The sequence below is a fragment of the Merops nubicus genome, unplaced genomic scaffold, assembly GCF_000691845.1.
Source record: "Merops nubicus isolate BGI_N331 unplaced genomic scaffold, ASM69184v1 scaffold40853, whole genome shotgun sequence".
Classification (NCBI taxonomy): domain Eukaryota; kingdom Metazoa; phylum Chordata; class Aves; order Coraciiformes; family Meropidae; genus Merops; species Merops nubicus.
The window spans coordinates 1-21,795 of record NW_008602027.1 but is presented as its reverse complement, the minus strand read 5'-3'; the positions used below and the strand labels follow the sequence as shown (position 1 = coordinate 21,795).

Below are 21,795 nucleotides of genomic sequence, written 5' to 3'. Positions count from 1 at the left end.
AAACGTGTTTTCTAAAAATTGTTTGGAAGTTAAAACCAGATAGATCTGAGCCTGACTAACTACAGCAGCAAGAGTTCAAAAATGAAGCAAACAAGCTCTGGCGAAGACCAAGATTGCAAAGCAAGAGAAAGGGGAGAAGGGGAAAAGCCTCACTGTGCCACTAACAGACCTCCAGCTGACCAGGCAGTCAAAGCTCTGGGTGAGCAATTACTGTGAAGTATTCTGCTGCAAAGCGTTCTGCCCATCAACTATTATTTGTAATTGACTTCTTTCACCTCCACCTCCCTCCAAGATACTCAGTACTTATTTTCTTCTAAAAACTGGAGTAATTGCTGGGGTTTTTTAGGAATTGATTGTGCAACACTGGGGCTCTGGAGCAGTCTTCTGAGAACACAGCTCTGTTGCTGGGATCAGAGATGACAGCCTGCCTAACATTAACTCCCGCTGGCTCAATACACCAATGCTCTGTTACCTTCTGAGGAACTACTGAGAGTTACTACTACCCCACTGACATACAACCCTATCTTTAGATGTCCCCTACAAGATTACTTTCCATAATGTCCTTTATTTCATGTTTGCAACTCCTGTACCATCCTCCCTCTCCTCTCAGCCCATCCATAAAAGCAGTTTGGATCCTATCAAGTAACACAGATTACAACTTGCCTCTTGCTGCTTATTATATATATATATATGCACAGAGTATACAGCAACAGGTATGTAAGACATTATTAATCTAGCTGCAAACAACTTGCCACTGAAAAGGAAGCATCCTGACAGCTGCACCAGCTCCAGACACTGAAGGTGAGCACTGTTTTGTCCTGCAGAAATTGCAGACTGCTCCATATGAGAATTGAACTTGTGCTGCGGCAACAGTCCAAATGCCAAGGACAAGCACAGTTTCTTGTTAAAATTACGAAGGAGGAAGGGGAGAAGACCCAACAGCAACCGATTTTAACGTGAACGTCCCTACTTTTACCTCTGTGCTCCTCCAATTGAGACTGAAAGAGTACAGCTTTCCTCTATACTACACTTCAGAATCAATGATGTCTTTAAATATGTTTCACACAGACCGATTTATTTCCCTATCGCCCTTTCTTTTCAAGCTGTATTTGCCAGAACACAGCTTCTCAACAATAATTTAACAGAAGTGATACAGAGTAAACAAACTATGATTTTTTTGCTTTAGCAGCAACATTCTAAGAAAATTACTGCTAAGCTCTTAAACCAAATTACTACCATTAATAACATTTCACAGAGCAAGAGTTACCATTTCTCATTTCACAGCTCAACTAAAAAGAAATAAAATTACGTAGTGCATGCATTTTATATGTTTTTTTTCTGAAAGAGCTTACTGTACAGCATCTCAGTAGTTTACAGAACAGAGTCATTCCATAACTGCTCCCTTTCCCATACAGGTCTCTTTTGTCATACATTGCACTTTTTTGAGTGGAATTAGAAGGAGGGGAGAGCAGAGGCAGAGAAAGAAGAAAAGAAAGCACCCTACTTAAAACTGCTATGATTTGAAAACATCCCCCAACCAACCACCCTTCTCCCCGAGCCCATCACATCTCTACTGCACGCATTTGTACCTAAATCCAGGATCCAGTATTTACAGCCACTGGGCTGCCCGTTGCCGCAGCAGGTAGGATTTACTGAGTGAAGCGATCCCAGAGTGTCCATCTGCTTAATCCTGTTTGGCATGGTGAGGAGTCAGCTGTCCCGGTACCCACCGCTTACAGATCACCTACTCGCCCACGCCGGGGGTGTGTTACAGCTTCTCCTGAAGATGTTCACCCAGATACGTTAGGAGCAATGCCATCAGATTGAGGAAGTCACTGTTATCTTCTCAGTCTGGTTTAGCCCCCTGCCCTGCCGTCAGAGCAGCTCCTCTCTTCTAATGATGCTCTCCTCTGACTCACTGAGCACAGTTCCAGTCTTTAAATTCACATGTGGGAATAGCCAGATGCAGCAGATTACACTCTACCGTAACTACCCTAATTGAGGCTCAAGCTAATCTCAAAAAATACAGCAAACCAGCTATTTTTCCTCTCAGCCTTCTGAGAAGATGCAGTCTAGTACCTCCACAAAGCTTTACAGTTCCTGGAAGGCACAAACCCAACCTTTAACATCTTTTTCTTTTAGAGTGAATAGGCTTTTTTTAACGCTTTAGCTAAAGCCATAAATACAAAAAGGATGGACATTTTCTGGTCAGCTAAACCATGCAGAACTTGTTCCAGAACTTCCATTTTCCTTCACAAAATCAGTACCAAACAACAGATCCTACCCTTACTGTTGTCTTCTCTTGAGTCTTGTTTATGAAAAAAAATCCAAACACTTGAAAATCGACAACTTTTGGTAAATTCTTTTAAAGATCTTGCCCTGGTTTAAACTGCTTTTCATATATTTTCAGCTCTAAGCTCATATTCTGCAAGATAAATTTCTAGTTCATTAATGTGACTACCTGCTAAGTAAACTAAAACTGCATGTATTTTATTTTTTAAATGTATCCATTCCTCACCTAGCATACTACACAAGCATTTGTCCATAAATATTCACTTATGAGGTTTGTCTTTCAGCTAAACATTTTACAAACCTAGAAAAGATGTTTGGTTTCTTCCCCTGAACACCTCATCATTTAATTTTAAAGGACATATAGAAAGATACATTCGCTAGATAAATAGCTATAAAGCCAAAGCAAGGATTAAATTTCTGTACAAACAGAAATGAAATGCCTTCATCATATTGTCATCAAAAAGAACCGTAAAAATGAGATTGAACAAACAGTACTGTAAAATACACAAGCATGTAGTGGGAAGGAAGAAAATAAAGCAGTGCAGGGGTTGCCAATGATAACAGCACAAACAAATGCATGCAATGCAAGGGTAAGTAGGATTTTATGTGGCACTGAGAGCATGTAGGGTTCCAGAGCCGAAGAAGGCTTAACCCAAGCTGGGAACAAGCTTGTTACCCTGCACTCATCCTCCACCTGAGACTAAAGTTTTGCTTTCTTCACATTTCTAAGGAAAGCCACACTGAATTTTGAATCAGTTTCTCCTTCAGAGCCTCCTGCATTGAAACCATTAATTCTGATTCCTGAACGTTTTTTTTCTGACCCAAGACAACTTTCAAATGACATTGAATTCCTGAGTGGCAGGGGGGGAGCAGCAGAAGAAAAAACCCTTTCTACAGGGTAAGTGATCTTTACAGTTTGCCACCTATGGTGAGACTTCCTCTCAGTCTAGTTTATTCTTCATGAAACTGTAGAACATCTGAAAATGATTGCAGTTCTAGTTGAGTAAGGAAAAAAAAAATAAAAGAAACAATCCCTTTCCTCTACTCCCCAACAGTTCCCACGCACATCAAGCAAACTAAAGAATATCCAGACATTCTTGTACTTAAACTCTCACATCTTTAACCAACATTTAGACAAAGTTAGTGAAGTTATCAATGTAGCTTTGAAATAGTGATTGTCATATGTAAGAAAGCTTCTGACTAAAACACAGCAAAACTTCCACACGTTGTTTTTGCTTTGCTTTTTAACTGCATGTAGACTGACCTTCTAACACCAGCAATATATGCAGGAAGATATTTTAAATGCTTTGGGAACCACATCATTTCCAGCTTCCTATTGCAAAAAGTTTTTCTGTTCCTACTCAAGTCAAACACCATTAATTTTAGGCTTTACTTGGCCCTTTCTCTTCTCAGAAGACAAATCTGACAAGTAAACCAAGGTAGATAGGGGGAGAGAATGACCACATGAACCATACATAAAGCATATGTCACAGTTTACATGGTTAAGAAGAATGTATCACAGATGTGCAGTTGTTTTCAACGTATACAGTTGCTGTGTAAAGCAATTGCTCCACAGCAACACTGGAGTGGAGACAGCAAACTCCACGTGAACGTGATGCAGAGTGACTGTGGGCATTAGGTAAGAATCTGATTGGGAAATATCTCAATGCACACACTGCAATAATAGCTACAACTTTCTTATGGTCCAAGACAGAAAGCTCAGACCCACAGCTTCCCCTAATGAAATATAAGCAAAAGGGAGAGGAGTTCTACATCACAAACCCAACACTTCTTAGTTTAATATTACAGCTATTCAGTACCACTATCATCTTAGATCAAACAAACACCTGAAGATGTATCACAATTCTCCATTTTCATCTGAGACAGTTGACTTGTATCAAGAGATCTCATTTTAAGCCCAAACAAGCAGCCTATTAATACCTTTCTACGGTTTACTTCAGGCTTTGCCACAAAGCTCTCTTTGTCCCCTAGGTCCATCAGGTTTTCTGTATTCCAGAGCCTTACCCTGCATTAGCTTTCCCTGTCTGCCAGACAGCTCTTTCTGCAGCTCCTCATATCAGCAATTTTTTGTAGGAACTCATCTTTGGTAATAATGTACTAGTCAAGTAGTCTTAATTCTGCAGGCAAGAATATTGGAATCTAAGAGGAGACCCCCTTCAGAGAAAACCACCGCTTGGCACAGGGTACGAGCCCAGCACAGAAGAGCTTGGGTTGCACAGCTGCACCGAGCTCTCATCCCATGAGCTGCTGCTTAAATATTTGCAGACCCCAGCCCAATGGGGCAGCAAACTTTCATCAAATTAGCAAAGAAAAAAGTTCATATACTGACCTACGCCATTTGTCAGTATTTAACAAAGTATTTTTTTAAAAAGAAAAAAATGAATTGTTTCTTTTTTCACCTTACCTGTGTAAAGCAGAAATGAGTTTTCTTGGCTACACATTTGATATAATTTCTTTTTTTAAGAAGTAGATACTTATCAGCTTCATTTGTGAAAGCAAAGTACTGATCAAACACCCCCAGCAATTTAAGACATTTCTCAGTTACTCAAACCTGTGCCCATGTAAGTATCTAGGCGAAAATTTTGTCAATGGCTATTTAACGAAGATTTTAAAATTCCAGGCAAAAAAGCTCTCTCACTTTTAAGACAGCATCGCACTGAGTAAAGAAAGAAAAATGAACCAGTTAGAAAGGCACTGGAGATCCTCAGTGGATGAGGTGGCACGTACATTGTATGATATACGTAAATGAACCCGTATCTACTACTACAGTGAAGGAACGGGATCAGCTTTCTGCTCACTGATAGACAATGTCAGACTACCAAAGCCAATTTAGGGTATCAACATCTTACCAGCTCACCTCAGCACAGAAGTAATAGGTCATCAATCTCTGCCATTGACAATCAACAAATTAGTTTGCTACAGCTTCAGCTTCTCACAGGTACCTGCTCCTAATTGCAGAAGCTGCAAACTCCACTTGCCACCTATGGAAATGTTGCCTTATCTGAGGGTACTAATACTAGTCTTGCACATAAAAATGGGAACATTTGTTCCTTCTTTTGTTTACGATGACAACTGCATTTCTCATACTCCAAGACATTTGCACGGTAATAGAAATAACAACTTAACTTATATTAAAACAAGGATAAACAGCATTCAGACTTGATCTTTGTAAGGCCCCATTACATTTTATACCATCCTGGGGAAAACGAGCAGAAGAAGAAAGGGAAGCTAGTAAAATGCAGACATTTCATTTTAAAACAGCTATTTTGAGTTGCCTCAGAGCCTCAGAGCTATTTTGAGTAGCCTCAGACCTAACCTTTTTTTCCCTTAATATCTACCTTTTGTTTAAAAAAAAAGTTTCAAAGATTACAGCATTCAAAATTCAATGTTGCTCTCAAGCAAAACTAAATTTGTCTTCTCCAGAATCTTCCACTTCATATTCCAGACATTCCCTTTACAAAAGCAATTAATATATTTTTAAATCAGTACTATGAATTTATTTTAAGAAATCCTTGTTCATCTTAAGAGTGGAGAAGTGCATACAAGATAGTGGAAAACACAGAAAAGTGAATCCTTTATTCAGTTCTGCCAACATATAAATGTCTGAATTTTAAAACCTTTTTTTGAAGTGATCTATGAGGCAAATACTTTCATCATTTAGAAATGCACAGTTCTTAACGATTCTGGGTCATATTTCTGCATGTGGGAGAGAAAAGATCCATACTTTTCCAAAACTGTGCAGACCCAAAGATCACCCAGGACCTAGGAGCCAAAGTTAGACATAAGCCCATAACTATTAAAATTCTTGAACTAAATTGCATAAATGCAGGAATTTTTTTTTTTTATTTACAGTATGCATTTCCCATTAAAATAAATACATGAATCAGGCAGACTTTGCATACAAATCCTATCTTTGGCAAGTTAAGACACTCTGCCTCACACTAGAATACTCAAATGTAACCAAGAAATTGCAGAAAAGCAAAAATGCATCAATAATAATCTGAGGTTGACTCTTCAAAGGTGAGCCCACACGACTATAAAAATTCTGAGAGGAGCTTAACTTTGCCTTTTCCTCAGTGTACAATGTGTCCACAGTTTAACTGCTTTGAGCACAGCTGCACCACCAGGATCTGGTTTCTTCAGCTCCACACACAAAGATCACCCTGTTCCCAAAAAATAGCTTTGCTGCTCCTCAGTCTCACAGATAACACTGCTGGTCTGCACGGAGCGGAATCATTACAACAGTGGCTCTTTGAACTTACATTCAGCACGTTGTTTCCTGTTCTTTACTACCAGCCCTGCCAGCTGCCAGAGATGCTTTAGATTGAATCAGTCATAAATTGTCTTTTGCAATGAATTCTGTGAACATCCTTAATTTGAGATTTCCAAGAACTCCTTTCAAAACACTGGGGTGTTTCAATCAAAAAGAGCCCAACCAACAACCACATCTAACAAAATATGCAGGCTATCTAATTAGCTGGCAAACCCGTGAAAAGTATTTTCTGATTGAGGGTAAAGGGATATTTTCAGCCGAGTGATTAATAGCCTTCCCTTCCACATCTTGGGTAAAGCATTTATCAAGAGCAACTGATATCAAGACACTGGAGTACTCAGGCTTTAACTAAAAATATTGGAAAATGAACCATTTATCCAACTATTCAGTCACCAAGGCCAGCATCTAAACAAGTCCTTCCTGTCTTCAGCTTTGCAGAACATGCCCTAGCTGTTGCTCATGCCTACAGTAAAAACAAAATATCAAAAAGCTTATGACACTGTAAACTCCCTCCCATCTTAATCATTTGGCTATTATTTTCTTGTGTTTTTAATTCTTTTCTGTGCTGTAGCCAAGGAATTGGAGCCTGTATACCACTCCCAAGAATGAAGAGGCCTTTCAAAGAAATGAGATGTTCAGTGTCCCTGGTCTTCTGTTTATCTGGAAAAGCTTTGGGAAAATTCTGACTCCTCAACACAGTCACCACTCCAGCATGCCAAATCAGCTTGAAGGATTCCAGCCACTGTCAGCAAAACCACAACAGAACAGCTTCAGATAATTCAAACAAAATCTTTTGGATGAGTGTAAGGAATGTTGTTCCACATACATTCACTACTTAGCAAAGGACAGGAGGGGAGAAGAAATACGCCGTGCCTCATCTCTATGTTGGAGAAAACACAAAAAGTGTTCCATGTGACAAACACTTGCTGTCCTAATGAGACATTGAAGAAACATTTTTGACACTAATTTCATTATCCAAGGTACCTTTCATCATCCTTTTCTCCCTTAATTTGAATTTTTTGACATAGCCTTTTGAATCATATTTAAAACGCCCTCATTCCCTTCTGCTTCAAAGCAAGGAGTCAGCCTGTTGGTGTGAGGGGAAAAAAAAAAAAGGTCCAAACAAGGTTTAGTTTTACAAACCAGCTGAAAACTGCATATACAGGAGATGGGAATCTTTTTAATATAAATCTCTTAACTTATTATCTGAACTGGAAAAGCATGATAAGACAAAAGGACAGGGTTAAACATATATTCAACAGAAGTGTTCATAATATCGGAATTATGTTCTTGACTTTAAATTAATTTCTTTTAAGTCACTTGAAAGGAAAACTAACAGTTCTAGTAACCAAACCAGGTCATTAAAAATAAAAGAAATGCTTTTAAAATTGGACACATACTCCCTGTGAGAAATACTAATGCCAAAGTTCCATACATATGCATCTGGAGGAACGGCTTCTGCAAGCTGTGTGGGCTTACCTGCTGGTTGGTATTACTGACCAGAACACTTCTTACTCTCCTTCTGCCAAGTTCAGACTGTACAAATGCGTTCTGGTTAGTTACAAAGGGTTACATCAAGACGACTTCTCCTTCTCTCTGCTCAGTACTGCCTATCAGAAGTCATGTCCATGCAATGGCCACACTGCACTGCTAGGCATGGCAGATGGAGCCCAGCCATGACCCAACACCCTGCTGCTTCTGGAAGCAACAAAGGCACATGGGCACTTGATAACACCTGTCTGGATTTCAAACATTTAACAGAAAAAAAAACCATAAATACACAGCTTCCTTTATTATATTGAAAGAAACTTCTAGCAAAATGAAGCAACCTCCACAATTCTTCTGCAATACACTTAACAGGAGAGCAAAATGAGAAATGGGCATTTTCTCTCTCCCTCTGAATTTGGATTTCACATGCTGCATTTTTGTAAATTATAACTGCTTTGTTACTAAACAGGTTTAAGTATATTTGGAGGCTAGCTTTGCCATAGGGACAAGAGAATGAAGGGAGGAAAAAATCCACAGGACAGGGGTTTATTATTCTACGTTGCCTATCAGATGCTAAAACACAGAAACACTAGAAAATGTGGACTGCCAAACAATTCTGCAAAGCGAGTGTTTCTGCACTGTAACTAACATTTTTTGTATCTATTCTGAATTTTAGATGAATAACAAATCAATCCTGAAAAGGTAAGACCTTATTTCTGTTTGGGTTACACAGTACATGTTTTACAATCCATTAAAGGAAAGTTAGCTCTGAAGCAAAAAATGAACATGATCTCACAGTTCACAGAACTGAAAAGGATATAATTTTGATAAATTACATCACCACCACTTACTAGAATTATGAAAATGTAGTTATGAAATAGCCAATCTAGTTCTATGCTTTAGATATTTCAAAAAGCAATTACACTCAGTTAAGGCAACAATGTTCCTTTAGGACAGCAATGAAAAATTAAACAAATTCTTTTTTCAATCGCCACATCATTTTTGCACATTCTTTTTTTCCATTTGTTCCTCCCAGATAAGGCATGCTGTCATAGTAGAAGTTTTAGATAAGAAATAAATAAATAATGTTAATTTCCTGAAGCACACACACAAAAATACTGGACAAGGTCTTTATTCTAATATGCATGCCTCTTGCTGCCAAAAATACGAGGTTAGTATTCTTAAGAACTTAAAACTGCTACATAAGGTAATCTTTGAAAAGCTCACAATCTGACAAAACAGTGTTATCTCCTTCTGACATTTGGCTTATAAAATTAATAAAATGCTTCTACATGAAAGATGAGCCTGTAAAGATAGCTAAAATACTTATTTTCAAATAAAAAATCATTACAGAAATATAAATGCTTCTCACTACCACAAAAACTTGATAGCAAAAGACTAATACTACTAATTTACTCCAGTTCTGAGGATTATAATCTCAGCATAGTTCTACAAAGATGATGTGAATGAGCACTGGAGGCCATGGCCTAGGCTTTCACTTAAGCGAAAGCAACCAGCACATACCTTCAAGGTACAATTTGCTGTAAGTACCTGTTCTTTGGATGTTACTCTGGGCCTGTAATCAGAGCTCTGAGTCAGTGGTTTCCAAACCGATTCTGGTATGACTGCATTTAGTCCTGCCACATCTTTAGGATGAAAAGATAAGCACACCTAAGCCTGTTCTAACTAAATCAACCAGCATTTAGAGTGCATGTATTTTTTTATCCTTGAAACAATGAGAAAAGTTAGCACAAAACACACTAGGAGAGACGAACAACCAAGTCAGGCCATGAAAATAAACTCTTTAAAACAGATTAGTTACTGACACAAAAATTTTACGGCATGTGGTTAATGCTTTGGTGGGTTTTGTCAATCAAGATTTTCTGTTTAATATTGCTTAAAGCACACTTCAATCCTGTCAACCAGTCTTCAGTCTTTTGGGTATTTAAAACCAAACACTAACCTTTCACTTAATACACTTTTTTTGCTAGTGAGTCTTGCTTTCTTTCTCATTCCCTTTCAGGATCTTTTCCATTCACTACAAATTCCCAACATTTAACACGTCCAAGAATCCTCTCTTATTAATTAGAAGGGGAAGAGCAATAGCTTGAATCCAGGACACCTTGACAACCCCACCTACTTCCACATCCCTCAGGTTACTCTCTAGAAAGCAAAGGATGACCATTCAGCTTTACTAGTCCCTCTTTCCAGGAGGCTCCCCTAGCAGCCTTCCTTCTTTCAGCATATCTGCAAGTTCCTACATGCAACTAGAATTCCCTAGACTCTGTGTTTAAGGAATCTCTGTATCACTGATACTTTAAAGCTTACATTAGCAAATGAACGTACGCCTAATGAAGCTGTATGATCATGTCCAGCATGCTGTAACAGAAAGTACAGGTGCTTTTCATGAGTAGAAATACTTTTTAGTATTTAATAATTCCATCACTTATTTGCACAACTTACATGTTAGAGAATGATGAATTTAAGTTCAATGGTTGTCCCAGATAGAGAAAAATACCTTGTTATTTGTACTCATAGAAAATGATTTTTCACTTGTACTTGGCTTAAAGCTAGGAGAAAACACCAGCATGTCCCAAATTGGAAGTATACCTATATCAGCAAACATGCACTCAGAACAGTAGCAAAATACTGTATAATGAAGTGGTGATTTGAAACCAATGCAAACAACTTAAGAGACATCAAGTGCATTTGTTAAAAAGCTTCTGATAGGGTTGTGTTAAAAGTGATGCAACATTTCTGGTTTAGTATGTGTAACAGACACTAATATTTTACTATTTGCTTGCAGGAAAAGTGAAGTCAATGAGACATACACTTTATGGCAGCTGCCTCACAAAAACAGTACTGGAGGGTTTCAGTGGAATGCTAAATCCTGCTACTTCCATCTGCAAGAATTGATGACAACAGATGATGTGGTGTGTACCTTCCAGGACATCATCACATTTTGAGAACACTGCCTCTAGGCTGCTCCTCAACAATTTTCTCCTCGTCACTGAACACAAACCACGTAAATACTCCTCCCAATACCAAGTTTAAGAACATGAGCCACAGCAGCCTAAGTGCCAGAAACCTAGAGTCAGAAAAAAACCCAGGACCTTATGTACACTGACAATATTATACAGTTCTGTGCAGAAGGAAAATGCATCAGGTAAAATTACCCAGATAGACCTTGGAAGTGAACAGCCACCCCAGCTGCAGGAAAATATACACCAATAGCTCCTTGTCATCTGTCATGAGCAAGGCAGTTATCGCACGGCTATGACAATACCATGTCTCTTAAGAGTACTCTCCTGTCCAAAGAGGTGTCCCTAGCCCCACTTGTCCTGTCCCTCACCACCCTGCCAAGCTACTTACTATTTGAAATGGAAGCGAAATTCTTTGCGTTGCTCTCGGGTGCTCTTTGAGGCACCAGCTTTGAAGATTTACTTAATCCAAAACAAAATGTGGGTAACAGAGACACCCTCAAGAAGTACATCTCAACACCGAAGCAACTTTTTCAACAGTTTTTTGCACCTGAAGAGGGTCAGTTAAGGAAAGTACCACTCTAGGATGTTTTTCTTCGACTGCAACATACAAACAACATTTGGAGGCTATGATTTTAGTTAGTACTCTGTTCTGCCTCAATACCTTTGTTAGAAAAAGAAACTGCTGTCAGAGAAAGGCTAATTGCAAGCAAAGTAACAACTCTCTTGGGAAATCTAAAGCCATCAGAATTGCTGGTTTATATCCACCTTCGACCTCCCAAAGATCAGCTGTGCAAATACATCTGTTCTGAAGCCAGTACTTTTTAGACACCAATTTCCTCTCTAGCTACGATATATAATAGAAATATATTTGGCAGCTATTTGGTACTAGGAGTACATTCAAGCCAGTATTATAAAATGTCGTCTTCTTCTCAGCTGTAGTACTGAGCTCCCAAGCAGGGAAAAAAGCTTTCACTACCTGTGTACAAAAATTCCAGAGACAAATTAACCACGTACTTATGCTCACAAATCAGCATGGGCAATACAGGTATTTGACAGGTCTTCCTGGGCCAGGTTATAATAAAAGAACAGTTGAGGACTTAAAGGTGGGTTTATGCAGACATCAACCTTACGATGTTTCAGAGCACATATAAACTTGGTATAGAAAGAACTCTGCTAGACATTCAAATTGTGAGATTCATTGAATCTGCTTCTCTGGTGTAGGGCTGTATAATGCCAAGTATAGAACTCATACTGACTCTACTGATTCAAGAGCATATTAGAATTTGGCTATTAATTCTGGCCATCTGATATAGTTTGACCATAAACCTCAATGCAAAGATTACGATCTAGTGGACCACAGTCAAGTGCTGACATTTTATTTAAAGTTACTTACGCTCAAATCATGCTTTTAACTGCAAATGTGACTAAAACCACAAGGTGGGAAAGTCAGGATAGAGAACTCTTGTTTTACTTCATAGTGCAGCTATTTTATTTACATGGACTAAAGCTTGAGAACATATCCGAAAACCCACACGCACACAAAATCCCTAAATTCAAACTATCTTTGCCACTGTTAAGCTAGTAATGCTTTTTTGCAAAATATTTATGATTACATGGAAATTTATGATTTATTGGGCTTTCAAAACAACTGATAACTGGGAAGTTGAACTCCAGTGATTAAAATGCCTGTAACTCTGTTCAACCTCAAGTCTGCCCGATAAGTAAGTGGAACTGACACTGCAGCACAACTTTCATAATTTTTGGCTAATTTAGATGAGTGGAATGTGAAACCAGCTGACTGCTCAGCCTTACCTCCTGTGAGCTCCTCAAAAGGCTTTCTATCAGCTGGCTGTCTGGATGGGCAGCCTATTATTTAGAAATTTTATGAGGAGCTAACTGATTCATCAAGAAGCAGGCTTTTTAGATTAACATTTAGCATCTTGTACAACTACAAGACATTCCTTGATACCACCTTCTGCATATGATCACGTCTGGCTGTGTGGCAGAAGCAGATCCCCTCCTCTATGGTGCCCTGGAAACTTGAGTCCCCACCTTTTGCCCTGTGGCCCCAAGGCAAAGCAAGTACCTACCTACTCATTTTTGGGAGTTACATTCCCTCCTGGCCTGGGCTGTAACTCATTTCCTGCAGCTGCAAACCCTGTCAGACAGTCTCACAGGCAGCGCTTTGGCTCCCAGCCATGGGTGGGGATCCTTTTTCCTCACACATGGCCCATGCTTCTCCTGCTTCCAGTCTCACAACAGCAAATCCCTCCCTTTTACAGCCTCCCTCTGCTTGTGAGCACACAACTGCTGCCCAAGTCATCCTTCTTGGTACAGCTCGACTCGGTGACCTTAGAGGTCTTTTCCAACCTTAATGATTCTATGATTCTTTTCTTCTAATACAGAGAGCCCTGCAATTATTCCAACTGGATACCGTTTTATTGATGAGATTCTGCTGTTGCTATTATCCAGAGGTTCTTCTTCTTACTTAACAGTATTGGAATTCAAAATGGAAACAGTTCATCTTTCAATCCTAACTTTCAAAGCTCTCAATCATACATGAGCTATTTTACCCTTACTCTCTCCCATACCCTTCATCTAAAATTAATATTCTGAATAGAAGGTCTCCAGTTCTCCCTTTTCTGGGGAAATATCTCTAGACCACACACATAATTTTCTTTTTCATAATTTCTGGATAGGAGGTCCCCATACCAATTCAATAAAAGCTCTGACATATGCAACACCTGTCCTATACCACTCCCTTTCCATCCTGCAGGTGTAGAAAAGGGATTATTATACAGCTTTTTAAACAATTTTGTCAGCCGTTGTCTTAGAAAGCATCAGTCATTCAGTACTCCTTATATTAGGATAGATTTTTGGAAAGATGCTACACTTTATTTTTTTAAAAAAGAAGACTGCTGAAATAACATTTTTCTGTTTATGGCACCTGTCAGGACTGTATCCTGAGAGTAAAACCAAAATCCAGTATTCAGTGCTGCAGTGGTATGCAGATGTCACCATGTTACTAAGGCATCACCTGCCTTTCAGACCTGAACAAACTTGTATAGACACCTGGATTATAAGAACATATAAAATAGACAGACATTGCACCCTCCAGGTAAAGAAAGATCTCTGTGGCCAAGTTTTGAACCAAAGAGTAACATGAACTGGTAGCTAGATGTGGTCTGAAAAAAACCCCATGACTTATGGAGAAGACATGTAAATGTATGCGTCATGGCAAAGGCTTGTTGTAGCCTTTGTAACTCTCCAAACAGTAGCATCAACATCAGGGATGTGATGGACTATCACAAATTCTTCAGACTTCAGAAGTACTCAGACTTGGAAAAGACAGTGAACTTGTGACCTAAGTAAGCAAGATATTCACAATTTTAAGTACCTGCCAATTTTTCTGAGCTTACAAGTTCAATTTTGTTATACCGAATTCTGTTCCCTGCCCTGTACCCGAAGTTCTGTGGCTGTGTAAATGTCCTGCAAAGAAAGGAAGGAAAACTGCACATATGAAAAGGATGTACCACAGAATGAAAAGAAATCCTTGTTAGAAAAGAGAGAAGCACCAAACAGAACAACAGGAACATTCTTTCTCCGCCACGCCCAATAACATGTGGGGAATCATTGCAGAAAAAAATGTTGCTTTATGTATTCCTTGTGAAAAACATGTTCTTCCAAAGCTAGTAATTTATTTTTTGTAGAGTGCACCAACTGTTATTCAACCTCTTCACCACCCACTTATTTGTCTTTTTTCCTGATTATAAAAGGGATTTAGATTTTTAAAAATGTACTCATCTGTAAACTGCACATCACGTGAAATTGATTAAATGGTCCAAGTAACTTATAAAAATAGATTTGATAGCCAGCAGAGTGAGCAAGAGGTCTGGAACCTGCAATCATTTCTCCCCCTAAACGACTATCTGCCTAGTGAATTTCTTTTTTTCTGTATAATGCTTCCCTCGAACTCTTAGGAAATTTTTTTGTTATCTTAACCACTACAAAATATTAGAGACTGAAGATACTATAAATGTTGGGGTTTTTACCCATTGACAGTGATTAAATATTTAAAGTAATACACAGTCTTAAAAGGACATGGAACACCTACATTTGTAGGGAAGTGGTAAGGGTCATTTCTAGGGCTGCCTCTACCATGAGAATAAAACAGTGTTACTTTTCATGGTTGGCAGATATGTGGACAGACAAAGAAAGACCAAGATCTAGTTAGAACTAGGCTTTGCTGAACATACTTTCTGCTTTAGCAATCTTTCATGTTACCCTTCTTCATATTATTTAAGGCATTAAATATCACCAAACATTTCTGTACTTGGTGATGAAATGTGGCTTTACACAACTTAAGAACCGGCTGTAAACTAAAGAGATTTGTTCTTTCAAAACCTTGAAGTTCACTTCACCTCTGACGTGCCGTGGCTTTCCAGCTTGTATAGTTAGCAAACAATGTTGATAAAACACTGTTAAAAAGATCAGAATTATAGGGTCCATAGATACTGAAAGGAGTGCAAGGCTCCTTCCTCCAGCAAGCCATTTGTAGAGGCTAAGCACTCAACATAACAAGCAGCCACCCCCACCACTTCTGGTGATCACCTCCCTTTTTTTTTTGGAATTACATAAAACCTCTCTCCCCCTGAGCCTCTTGTAACAGCTTGTGATGCCAGACATGCACAAGTTCCAGACTCGTGTCTACTGCACGTGGCTACTGAGATCTGATGCTCGCACTGTGACCCTGACATATGACATGTATTTTGAGGCTTCAATACTGAGTTATGGCCAAAGGAAAAAAAAAGGGGGGGACGAGGGAGGAAAAAAGATCTCTATCAAAAAGACTGAAGCTGCAGAATCAAGCACAAGAAATCTAGGAAACAAAACATTTAAAAGTTGTCCACTCAAATGCATGGACTGCCTTAAATTATGTAATTAATTCACTTTTTTGTTTGTTTGTTTTTGTTTTGTTTTGTATTTTGGGAATTCATATGTCTAATCGTTTTTCCATTCTTGTGATTAGCATACTCCCTAATGCCTTATTTAAAGATCTTTAGTCAAATGCAGCACTTGAGAATGAATAATTGCTTTGCGGGATTATCTGAGATACTTTTCACTACGGGGGGGGGAAATAAAGTCTAAGCAGTTCACTGTTTTTGCTTTACTTTTTTAAATTCCTCTGTGAAATTAACACTGTCAACCTCTTCCAAGTGACAGAAAGTTGAGGTAGAGATCGAAGTGAAACATATCTGGTGGTTTCAAGTAGACTAAAGTTGTTTGTTTTTTTTCCTTTTTTCCCCCTTCCCAGATTACTTGACATTATATAATATTCTCAGTGTTTAAGGCAGTTCACACTGACTTCAGTCACAGTCACATGCATGGGAAACGTTACAAATTAAACATCCAGCTCCTAAAGTCTGACACCCAGTAATGTGGGAATAAACAATGAGCAGTTGCTTCTTATCAGCTGGGTTTAGATGGCATGCCATAACAGCCCACAGGAAGCCTGTGGCAGAGGCAGGGACAGAAGTCACTTCTGAGGCTGCATTAACCCTGGAAAATCATGCTCACTCTAGCAATGGCCTTTTCTTCTTCAGTCTCCATGATTAATATAAGTAAAGCTCTTTATTTCAAAGCAACATGTCAAAAAAAAACTGATGAAACTTTACAATGCTCTGGTCCATTTTCCACAAACAAACACTAAAAGTAAAAAAAAACGGAATACGGGTTATGTCCACTGGCTTCATTCATAAAAGTGACCTCCTAAAGATGGAACCAGTTTTGTCACTCCCTCAGGAGTCTGACAGGCTCAATGTTCTTCATATAACATGTATTGTCCAGTACAATCTGCCTCTCCTAATGAAAGTTTCTGCTTTCAAAGATGAAGCCCCTCAGCTCCAAAGGAAATTGCATTTATCAATACTGTGAGTGTTGTTAAAAAATGTTCCTGTTGAAACTTCCATGATTTCACCCCCTAGTCAAAGGAAGAAATGTTTCAGTGATACCCAACTACGTTTTCCAATTTTATCATCAGAACAACTGCAAAATTTCTCTATTCAAAGTGTGCTAGGACACACGAGGATGAAAAAGTATTTCAGCTACGCAGCTCAGTCCTTCAGACCTCCCCCCATTACACTGCATTCAGGAAGTTCCTGCTGTGCATGCTCCTAATGTAACAAACATCAACTCTGCCTTCTTTTAGCCAAGCACATTTATACAGTGTCTAAAAAAATGGGGGAAAAGCTGGGGAGATATCTGGGATGGACTGAATAATTGAAAAAATTATGGTTATATTTATGAAAGACTCCCCAAACTCAGAATTTTTTGTTTTGGAGAAGAAGTTTTCCCAAACACCACTTTCCTGCTAATCTTGTTAGTTGCAATAACAAACTTTTCAAAATGCATCTTTTACCCCAGCATTTGATGAAGCACCTTCTAATGGACTGTTTTAAGGTGTTTTTATAAAAAATTCACGTTGCTTTCTGCTCACAGGCTGCAAATTCAAGTAGTTTCAAATGATGCAAGCAAGCATTTCCTCTAATAACAAACTGTTCTGTGAGCCTGAGGAGTTTACAGAGCCAAAGGACTAGAGAACAGCAAAACCTTAAAAGCTGTCAAAAAATGATATTTTTCTTGCACCCCTCAGACATTTTTTCATGCATCTGAAAAAGTAAAGTAAGATTTCAGAGCTGCTCAGGGAAAAAGGGACAAAGTATGCCACTGCTAGTGTGGAAAACTCAGTTAAGTAAAACACGGAAGTCCAAATAGCCGATTCCTGTGCTAGGGCACACAGATGCATGCATTTACCCTTTCCATCGCTGAGCCTGAGCTTGTCATCACTCTCTTACTGCAGAGTTTCTCAGGAACCACTGATAATGCACGCTGGAGGTTTTCTTCCCTCCCTCCTTTCAGCACACAACAGGTACAGATTTTCCTATCATTGCAGCTTCATCTAACATAACACATAACTCAGTTCATCAAGATGTAATTTGCTTACTTCTGTTCCCTGACTTCAGCCACATTTTCACTTAACACTGAGATTTGCTGGCTTCTTGTTTTGGAATAAACAGTGTGGCTGCAAGCTGCTAAGAGCATTGTGTTTTATCTAACTAAAAGCTAGTAACCAAAACAGCACAAGAATGCCAAAGTTCCCATTTGCACAGTACTCCCTGTTACCCAAAACTCACGCTGCTGGCAACTAAACTTCACTTCCATCATTTCTTACCTTTGTGGTTAAAAATCCCCTCCATCTCCATACTGCTGCGAGAGTGAGCGATGCAGAGGGACCCGCAGGGGACCAGGCCTTCTGCAGCTGGGGACCGGTCTGTGGTTCGAACCAGACACCAGTCGGGCTTGTCGTGGGGTCTCTCCAGGACCTCCACTGTCTGCCCACGGCGGATTGTCAGCTCATTGCTGTTGCAGGCGGTGAAGTCGTGGATTACCACTGTCAGCTCACACCCACCAGACAACTGTGAGGGGAAAAAACAAGAAGCAGCCAGATGAACGCTCGTTATCAAACCATCCGTCACGCACCGTTACCTATTTAGGATTCCTGGCAACACTCGTATTTCAGATGAGATGGCAAGCTTCTGGGACTTGTCACATCAAGAAGAGACCATGTCAAAAATCGGGCAGTTCTGGCATTTTAGAGTGGATTTCCAACTCTGCTTGTCTCTGCCTGTGTTCAAAGCACACTGGTTGTGACAGTGCTGGGCGGAGGATTTAAGCAGTTTTTCTTGCTAGACTGCTCCTTACACCAAAAACTGAAGTAGCAGTTGCTTCTGAATATATTTTATGGGTGAAAACTGGCAACACAAAGCCAGATATTACTAAACACAGCCACTCATGAGCTTCGTTATCTTGCAAATTCAAGGCATGAAGAGGGACCTTTTTCAAATGAGCTACTGCCTTATTCCCACCCCACTCACAATTTGCATGCACAAGTCACAAAAGCATCCAGCACACACTGTACATAATTATAAAAATCACCATAAAGTTCTTCCCATATGATTCCCAAATACTTAACTATTTGATAGGAAATCCACCGGGGCGTACAAATTTCACATTTTTGCTGAATCCCCAAATAAAACCACACAAACTTGATTTACAGTCATGCAAGCTCAGGGTTTTCCTCCCCCCTCTTCGAAACACTTCATTAGAATTACTTTGCCTAAGCTTAAGTTTCCTCTCTTTGATTGTTACATCTGCTTTGATGTGAAATGAAAATTATTATCAGAACTCTGCAAAGTTCCCAAGATTGCCAGAGCACCCACCCAACTTAGGCAAACAACCTGGGAATTCCTCCTCCTTCCATACAGCAGTGGCATACCACGCTACTTCAGGCTTTTGTGTGTCAATATTTCTATAGCTGATGCTGCTCCAGTGTCACATCCATATCAGATCTCAGCTGGTATTCAGCTGCTGTGAATTCAGTAATTTTGGATTCAGCCAGTAAAGTCCTTCAAGTCAGTGAGGTAATCCTCCACACTGACAAAGGAGGACAAATACCCTGTAAGAGTTCCAACTGAAGCAATATAGGAATATGTGCTACACCAACTGCTCAGCTCCTGCCATGTTATTTTTGACTATTATGTTTAGGCTCTTATACGGCTGCCAGCTACAACCCATGAGCTTTAGGAAAAAGAGATAGGAGACTGCACTGTTACTCACTAGTTTTCATTACAAGTCTGGAACTGAAGCACTAGATAGAAACTTTTCTAGGATAACACTATTTGTTATCAAGCAAGAATTTTAGAACAAATGACAAAACCAGCAAAACCCCAATATGTCTCCTCTTCCTCAAGCCTGCAACAAAGGGCATAAGTCCAGCAGATGGTCTGCAGTAACTCCACAGCTTTCCCATGGTATGTGCCTGCTAATCTCACTGGCTACCCGTGCTTGTGCATGCATACAAAGAAGAGAAAGTTTTCCTGGGGGAATGCAGAGGCCAGGACGGGTAGAAAGCCCTCATACATCTAGTAAAATCAGAGAGCACCCATTTAGATCCAGCATAAAAATGAATCACACCGCTGCTACAGTATCTCTCCAGACAGTCCCAATACCCAAATTACTGGGGGGAGTGAGGGGGTTACATCTTCAAAACATTTCACTTCCTCCCTTATTAAGAAGTCTCCTGTTCCCTTACACTCTTTTCTCCATATTATATTAGCTTTTAGTCCATGCAAAACTATGCCAAAGAGGAAAAAGTAAAGAGCTTTCCCTTGTTTTCTGGTACTGATTTATGTTACAGCCTTCAGACAAACTCAGAAACAATTGAAACCATATGTATGCCTGATGGGGACTAAAAAAAAAGCTGATTAAGTATGACTTCATAAGGTCCAATGCAGACCAAATTTTTCTCAGGGGAGTCCATATCCTCGTCAGGGCAAGTACCAAGACAGTAATAAGCTGACACTCTCCAGAAACAGCATCTAGTCTTTGTATTTTCTCCTAAATACCTAGAAGGGCATAACTTTGGTGCTCTGCTTGCTTTCCTGACCCTTCGCTGCCTAGAAATAGCGATTAAAATAATAATTTGTGACCAGTGCAGTGGCCATATGTTTTGGTTTTATATAGATGTTCTTCTTCTCCTTCCTCTAATTAAAAAAAATATATAAGTAATAATATCTCAGATTTTATGTTCACTAAGTATTTTATATTGTGTTAAGCTAAAGGAAGAAGCAAACAAATGCTCTCAGTGGCTATGTCAGAAACTATTAAAGTACAAAAAAATCCTAGTCTTTCAGGCTGTATAGGAATCAGATATCCTAGCTGGTCAGTATTCCACTGAAATTCAATGTTCAGTCACACTTCAGCAGTGTGTAAGACACTTCCTGCATGCAATTGTTAGTTCCACACCATCCTCAAGCATGCACCAGTGCTGTTATAGATGCAACTTAGTGCAGGACTTCTCCACTACTCCTTAACACACTGAAAAACTGATGTTCTCTACCCAACACATATCTGTGTCATTACGGAGAACTGACCAAAAAAGCATTTACCACTTTTCACCTCCTTTGGGACAACAACCCTTCTTCCTCCCTGCAATGGTAAGGGTTAGGAAATGCTGCTTTCCTCTCTGTTTCATTACTCATTTTCTCTCCCTAACACACTTTCTGAAAGTAGTTCCATCTTTTGCAGTGATTATATGCAGTTGGACAGCAAGGAATGCCTGTGATTAAGTGTGTTGCTCAACAGCTGTTGTTGGACAGCTTTGGCAGGGTTCTCTGGGCTAGCTGGAGGGAAGAGCAAGAGGCACGGCAGAGCTGCGAGACTGACCTGTGCTGAAGAGAACACAGTTACAAACCATCTAAATCCAAATTTAGGCTGAACAAGGTCTTTATATACTTTACCCAGCCTTCTTAAGAAACCCTTTATGTAAACTAAATTAATCATGCATGATAAAAATAAATGAGGCTATGTCTGAAACACGGAAACTGGAGAGACAGAGACAAGATGAGAAACAAAAGCCAGACAGAAATAGAACCCAGATTTAAAAAGGTGCAAGGTTTAATTAAACAGCTTATCACAGAACACGGTGTCTTGCTGTTGCTGAAATTAACGTTAACCATCTATGTTCACCTCTCTGGGGGCCTTTTAACCACAGTCACTTATAGAGAGAAAAAAATAAAACCAGAACACACACTCAGTGGCTGCATACATTCTTAGTGTAGGTTTGCTGGAGTCAGAGACACCACACCAAGAGCTCACCTCTGTGCCCGGTAAGGTCAT

General features: G+C 39.5%; 1 protein-coding gene across 1 annotated transcript in view; it reads right to left on the bottom strand.

Annotated features, from left to right (window-relative positions):
• Positions 1-18,533, bottom strand: part of TRIO (trio Rho guanine nucleotide exchange factor) — a gene marked incomplete at its 5' end in the record, with an annotated part of 66,796 nt that extends 48,263 nt beyond the window's left edge. Inside the window, 1 exon segment of the mRNA XM_008938171.1 lies at positions 18,290-18,533. Coding sequence (XP_008936419.1) covers positions 18,290-18,533 — 244 coding nt within the window.
• Between the last annotated feature and the right edge of the window lie 3,262 nt (positions 18,534-21,795).